At 58.5% G+C, this 7,181-nt stretch overlaps 1 protein-coding gene across 1 annotated transcript in view; it reads right to left on the bottom strand.

Annotated features, from left to right (window-relative positions):
• Positions 1-2,367: 2,367 nt before the first annotated feature.
• The window catches only part of EFNB1 (ephrin B1), a 12,536-nt gene continuing 7,722 nt past the window's right edge, over positions 2,368-7,181 (bottom strand). The window contains exons 2-5 of the mRNA XM_006908512.3: positions 5,405-5,682; positions 4,753-4,845; positions 4,429-4,557; positions 2,368-4,273 (exon numbers count right to left, since the gene is read on the bottom strand). Coding sequence (XP_006908574.1) covers positions 3,858-4,273; positions 4,429-4,557; positions 4,753-4,845; positions 5,405-5,682 — 916 coding nt within the window. The 3' untranslated portion in view covers positions 2,368-3,857. The remainder of the gene's footprint in view (positions 4,274-4,428; positions 4,558-4,752; positions 4,846-5,404; positions 5,683-7,181) is intronic.

Here is a 7,181-nt window from a genome sequence, read left to right as displayed (position 1 = left end):
AGTCGGGCCTGGGTCTCTCTTGGGGTTCTTCGGCCCACCCTCAGGCCCCTGCCTAGAGGCCTCCAGGCCATCCACATCCCTGGTGCCTGAGGGAGGCCTCCTGGGAGCTTAAATGGACCAATACAATAAGTCGCAAGAGTCCTGGCCTTCCGGCTCCACAAGGCCTATTCCTTCAGGGAAACTGAGGCCTAGTTAGCACCTGTGCACCTTGGCCTCATCGGCGATCTGGGCATAGCCGGTGGAGGAAGCCAGGCAGCCCCACCCTCACCTGGGAAGCATCCTCTATTCCTGAGTCACCAGGCACTTGGGCTCAGCTGGGACAGGAAGGAGATCCGAGGGTGGGGCCGGTCTGGGCCTACCACAGCAGGCTCCCACCTCCTGCCTCCAGCTAGCCAAGCTGAGTCCCTCCCTGACGCACACAGGTGGGCAGGGAAGGGGGGCAGGGCTCCTGTTCCTCAAGACCCCGGAGGAAGCACACTTGCTCCATCTCACCCGACGCAGGGCAAGGAGCAGGGGATGGGGTGAGGGAGAACCACGGTCAAGGAACTTCTGTTTGCTCAGGTGTAGTACGAGGCCTGAATCCTAGTGCTCCCATTCACGTGATGTGTGTTCTTGGGCAATAGGCTGTCCCTCGTACTGTCTCCGTTTCCTCATCTCAATAATGAGGCAAAGAATTCCCCACCGCCCACCCTCACGGGGCAGTTTAGGAAATTCAGTGAGACAATGTGTGTAAAACATTTTTTTTTTTAAAAAGTGGCAGGCACTGTCCAAGTGAAGGGTACTCTGACACAAGGGGTTACTGAGCACCACTATGTGGCCAGCACAGCATGGGTACTGAGCTCGAACCAGCGCCAGCCACGGCACCCAAGCCAGGGCAAGTGGGAACAGCCAGTCACAAAACTTCTGAGCTGCTGGAGAGACTGCCCCATGCTTTCCTTCGCCCTCTCCCACAGATTTTACTTCACACTCCCACAGCTACTCCCCAGGGGCTCTCCAGGAACTCCATCCCCCACCCACCAGTAGGGCAGGGCAGCTGGTATCTTGGGCTGGGCTGGGGACCACCCAAGGACACTCAGTGGGAGAAGTGTGGGAAGGGCTCACCCAACCCAGGTCAGGCTCCATCTCAGTTAGACATCAATCTGGCCTGAACCAGGCCCAGTTGGAGACCCCCGGCCCAGGCCGGGCCCCACTCTGGGCAGGCAGTCAAGCAGCAGAGGCCCCATCTGATCCAGGCACTTCCTTTGGTTAATGAGAAACCAAATAAACAGCCTCTGCCCCAGCTGGCTCCTGGAGCACCCCAGCCGGGCCCAGCCCTGCTCCAGCCCAGCCTCCCTTCCCTCCCCCTGGCCTGCTCTGTGGCTCTTCTCCACCTTCCTTCGCCATGCGCTTCCACTTCCCTCACGGCCCAGCCTGCTCCTTGGCTGGCGCACTGGGGCTTCCCGCACTGGATCACTAACGAACCCTCCCCTTCCTTCCTCCTCCTCCTCCTTTCCTCTCGTGCCTTCTTACCCATTTTTAGCTGCTTGGACCTCGCTTCTCCTCCTCTCCTGACATCTGTCTTGGCCATCTCCACCAGGAGTCCCCCCACAGGGCCTGCAGGCTGCTCCAGGCTGGAGCGCGAGGGCCCGGGCCCTGCCCATCTGCGTCTCTGCTGTGGGACTGAGGCCAAGCCCTCTTCGGAGCCCTCACCACACTCTTCGACCACTGGCCGGGTGCTCGGGGCTCCTCCGGCTTGGGGGCTTCGGCTGCCAGCCGGAAGCACCCAGGTATGCCATGGTGAGGGCACTGATGCCGCCCAGCTGGGCAGACAGGAGATGCAAAGATTCTTCTGGCCGAGAAGTGAACTGGGCAGCCTGAAGCAGCCCCGGGATCCAGGGGGCTGCAGCCGACAGCCAGCTCTTGGGAAGGTATTTCTATCCACCTCCAGGCGTCCTGAGGCAGGGCAGGGCTGGGCCTGCCAGCAGTCCCAGATCTAGTCCCAGCCAGGTGGTGGCAGTGCTTCTGGACACACCCAAGTCCCCATGGGAACACCCTCTCCCCCCTTCACTTTCTCTGGTTGAGTCTAGTGCCAGATTGGGCAGATGCCCATGGCCTCTGCCACAGAGGTGACAGGATGGGGAGGGGGAAATGTTTGCAGGCTCCAGCAGAAGAAGAGAGATAGTTGGCAGGAGAGCAGGAGGGGCATAGGACACTTGAAACATCTTGCTCCACTGGGACAGCCACCCTCTTCCCATACCTGCCCAGCTTGGACACAGGAAATCAATCAATCAATCAATCGATCGATCAATCAATGTCTCTCTCACACGCACTGACATACTCATTCATTCACACTTCATTCTCCAACATCACGACACCATTTTACACCCATTTCTCCATGTGGTTAAATTTTTTTTTTTTTTTAGTTCTCATTTTTTCTAAGAAAAAAGCAACAAGAAAATAATTCGGAGTTTATACAAAACATCTTTACATTATTTTTTTTTCCAAAAAAGACTAGTATTTACACAAATGGCAACAGAAACAAAAACAAAAACAAAAAAAACCCTTCCGACTGCCACCTGGAAGGGGCTGGCTGTTCCGCTCCCTCTCCCACCTGGCATTGGGGTAGGCACCTGGCCAGGCGGCAGTGTGGAGGTGGATGGTGTAAGGCCCAGCTCCTTCCATGGCCACTCTGGGGGCACCGGCAAGGCACACTCAAGTGGCAGTCTGTTAGCAGCCGTGCTGGCAAGGAGCCGGGGTCAAAGTGCACGGCGTGCTGGCCCAGCCCTAGACAGCCTCTTCCTGTTTCCAGGCCCCAGCCCAAGATTGGGGGCCAACGAGAGCTGGGTTGTGGGGGCACCCACCTGTGCTAGAGCCCAGAAAAGGAGCAGGCCACCCGGCCATATACCCGCTTAGGTCTCTGCCCTGGGCCTCTGTCTCCCCACCAGGTCGAAGGGGGCCAAAGGTGAGGAGAGAACAGGGCGGAGGGGAGGGGGAAGTCCCAGCTCTGCAGGGCAAATAGCCACCTGGGCACCTCACCTCCCTCCACCCCCCATGAGGTCATCTGCCTGCAGCAGCTCTCCTGTTCCCCAGGCAACAGCCAATTAAGACGTTAATTACCGTGAGAGTGAGGGAGGCAGGAGATGCCCAAGAATCCCACAAGGAAGGGATTTTTTTTTTTTTGGTGGAAGGGTGGCAGCCACTACCCCATTGCCAAGATCAGCTTTGTAACAGGAGGGTCAGGAGGGGAGGGTGAGACACCTTGCCCAACGGCACTCTCGTCTTCCCTCATAGGCAAGAACAGCTCTGACCTGTCCCCCCCCACCCCCAGACACAAATACCAAGGAGTTTATAAAAGAAATGCCATCCTAAGCTTCCCGGCTGGCTACATCCTGCCCCCGGCCCCTTATACTGGGCTATGCCGGGCTCAGAAAGCCTGCGGAGGGGCCGCCTTTTCCATTTTTCTTCAAAAAACAGATGCAAATGAGTTGACAGCTAAAAAATGAACACAAAAACATTAAAAACAGTGATGATAGTGGACAAGAAGTCCTGGGAAGGGGGAAAAAGGGGCGAGGGGGGCAGGGCCAGGGGGCCATCTCCCTGCCTGCTGTCCATCAGCGTCCAACCCTGCCCTCCAAGAAGGGGCACCCCCGCAGAGCCCAGAGGCCTGGCCAGAGGGGGAAGGCACAAGAGCATGGGGGCTGGGGGCACAAGCACCCCCTACAAAGCCCAGGGGCAGGGCAAAAGGGGGATTATAAAAGCCAAGAAACTACAAAACTAAATACAAAGGTGGGCACAGCTGGCAAGGGGAGGGGCGTGGGGAGAAAGGAGAGTCGCGGTCCCGGCGAGTGTCCCTCAGGGCCCGAGGCCGCTCCGGGCTCTCAGACCTTGTAGTAGATGTTCGCTGGGCTCTGCGGTGGCATCTCCTGGACGATGTAGACGGGGTGCCCGTAGTCCCCACTCACCTTCTCGTAGTGGGGGCAGTAGTTGTTCTCTGTAGTCCGTAAGGGGATGATGATGTCGCTGGGCTCGGTGCCCGCCGTGCCACTGCCCCCCTTGGGACTGGCCAGGGTACTGAGCGAGAGGGCGGGCGCCCGCTGCTGCGTGTGCTTGCGGTGCCGCTTCCGCAGCTTTAGTAGCAGAACCGTCAGGAAGATGATAATGAGCAGGAAGATGACGCAGCCAGCGCCGACGGCCGCAAACAGTGCCACCTTGGAGTTGAAGAAGCTGTCAGGGTCCCCGCTGCTGCCTCCGCTGCTCCCACCTGGGGTACTCTTCTCCTCCTGGTTCACAGTCTCTGAAGGGGGTAAGTGGGGGAGGGGAGTCAGGCAGGCCTCCCGGGCACACAGAGCAGATCTCAGGCTGCGCCCCGTCCTGCCTTTCTTCGGAGACAGGGCCTGAAAGGTCGGCGAGGAATGGCCTCTGCCCTCTGGGAGACACCTGTGCACTCACCATGCTTGCCATCGGAGTCACCCACGGAGCCCCGACCTCCGGGGGTCTGTGTGCCCGTCTTGACAGTATCATCTGCCTCCTTGCTGGGCCGGCTAGTAGTCAGCTGTTCAGGCGTCACAGCGTTGGGGTCTGTGAGTGGGAGAGGCCAGGTGAGGGGGAGGGATCGGTGCCTCAGCCATCTAACTGGCACCAAGAATGGCCTATGCACCAGACCTCGGATCTTCTAATCCTGTCGCTCCCTCCCCTACCCGCCACACACCCACATGCACTCAGGGACATCTGTGGCAAAGGCCCAAGTGGGGGGCCCTCAGACAGGGCACTCACCTTGCCCGACCTTCATGACAATCTTCATGGTGCGCGTGAGGCACACACCTCCCTCCCGGTTCTCCAGTCCCTCCAGGCTCCCATTGGATGTAGCTGCAGCAAGAGCCCAGAGCAGTCAGGGGGAGAGAAAGGCCGCCCGCATTACCCACAAACCGTAGCAGCAGCTTAGCCCATTGGGACAGAACTGGGAGGCGGGGAGCGGCCAGCAGCCCCCACCTACCTGTGAGCCCTTCTACCTCTCTCCCTCCCAGAGCAACAGAGCCGCCAGCCGCCAGCCGGCCCTGCCAGCCTGGCCTGGAACTAGCCCCTCCCCCAAGCTGCTGCTCCTCTGTCATGACCCCGGCCCTTCTTTCTCAGTGGACACTGAGATGTGTCTTCTCATTGGGTGGTGTTGCTTAGAGACAAAGCAATCAGAACTGGCATTGTGAGAGAGACTTCTACACAGACTGGAAGGACCCCTGGACCGGGAGTCAGGAGAACTGGGCTGGAGTCCCAACCCTCTCCCCGACTCCCCGTATGATCTAGGACAAGAAGCCCCTTCTCCTCTTGGGGCCTCGGTATCCCGGGAAGAGAAAAGCTGAACAGCTGGCTGATCCCAAAGGGCTCTGCCAACTCTGCCATTCCTAAGATTACATTTCGGGCAGGGACTCACAGGTAATGTAGTAATCATGGTGCTTCTTGAACTCCAGACCCATGTAGTTGGGGCTGAACTCCTGGAACTTGATGGTGAAGCGAATTTCCTGCTCTGGCTTATTGCAGGTGACCAGCACATTGGGGTCGAGCACGGTGCTGCAGGCAGCTGCCTGTTCAGGCCTCACCAGATACAGCTTGTAGTACTCATACGGCCGCCCTGCTTCTGCCCGTGGACAGATGATATCCAGTTTGTCTCCAATCTTTGGGTAGATGACCAGGCCCTTCCCGCTCAGGAACCTGTCCAGAACGAAAGAGAGGGTCAGCCTCACAGTTGATGCCCCAGGCCACCGCCCCCCCGCCCCCGCCCCCAGCCAGGGTGCTGGACGATGAGGGCTGGGCTGGGCCTCCCAAGTGGAGATAAAAGGAACAGGAATTCTGTCCTTCCTCCATCCTCGGGCTGGGGGTGGGGAGAGAGAACCACACTGCCAACAGGGTGTGGAAGGGGTGGCCCATGGGCAAGGCTGCCAGGCTTTGACTGCTCGGCAGGGTGGGGCACTGCCTAGCTGGGGGAGCCCTTTGTCCTAATGTGGCATTTCCGCAGGGGGCTGACGTGGCCAATGGGCTGGGTACCAAGGTGTGAGGCCTGCGCTGCCTGGAGGTGGCGGCCCTGTCCTCCTCCCAGCGCCGTCACACTCACATCCCTTCACAGCCACTGCTACCACCTGCTCTGCACATGTCTGTATGCACACATGCACATGTGCGTGCGTGCACACGCACAAGCCCACACATGCCTTAGCCACCAACCCCGCAGGCTGAGGGAGCGCAACCTGCCTGGGACCCACGTCTTCTCCCCCATCCTTGCTAATATTCCACATGATGGGAAGATACGGACAGGCATCGCCTAGAGCCCAGGAGTAATGGGCACAGTCTCTGCCCAGGTGCTGCTCCACACAGTCCTCCGCACTCTCCACTCCCATGGCCCGGTGTCCTACTAGGACGCATCTCACCCACACCATGGAAGAGCCTGAATCCCCAAACATGACCAGGCTCACTCCTAAGAAGAACAGAGGGAGCGGAGAAGAAGCCAAAGCAGAGACAGTAGATCATAGAATACAAGGCCCCAGGAACCTCTGTCATCCGTGTTCTAATGCCCCCACCTCCACACCACCTCTGCTCCAGGTCCTCAGAGGAGATGGACAAATGCCTTCGGAGCCAGGTTTCTCTTCTATGCCAGGAGAACAGCACTGGGGAACAGCACGAGGACGGAAGCTGCCCAGGACCATCTCTTCATATCACTGTGTCCTTGCCTAAGCACACAGTAAGAAATTGGTGCTCCGTTGGCCGCATCTGAGCCTAGGAGGGCTGGAGCTGGGAGCAAGGCCATGTAGGAGAAACCAGACAGACTTTGGAATCAGACACACAAGGCCCTTTCTGGGTCTATGACCTTGGATGAGCTGCCGAATCTCCCCGAGCTTCTGTATCCTCCCTTACAAACTCAGGGGGGAGGGTAAGAGCCCGTGCCCCCAGAGCGTAGAGGAGAGATGCCATGCCATAGGCAGAGTACCTAACACACAGTAAGCACTCAACGCGTCTGACTCCTGCTTAGAAATTGTCTAGTCTGCCAAGAGGCAGGGGGCCAGATACTGACACCAAGTACCGATAAGCCCAGCCTTGGAAATAGAAAGAAATGATGTGGCCCCATCGTCAAGGATTTTGCTGTCCGGTGTGTGTCAGAAGAGTAAACGGCCCGTGCTCTAGCAATACAGCGCCAGGCTATCTGTGGGTCATGTGTGAGG

This window comes from Pteropus alecto, unplaced genomic scaffold, assembly GCF_000325575.1.
Source record: "Pteropus alecto unplaced genomic scaffold, ASM32557v1 scaffold312, whole genome shotgun sequence".
Taxonomy (NCBI): domain Eukaryota; kingdom Metazoa; phylum Chordata; class Mammalia; order Chiroptera; family Pteropodidae; genus Pteropus; species Pteropus alecto.
The sequence above is the reverse complement of the archived record's forward strand: the minus strand, read 5'-3'. Positions and strand labels throughout refer to the sequence as shown.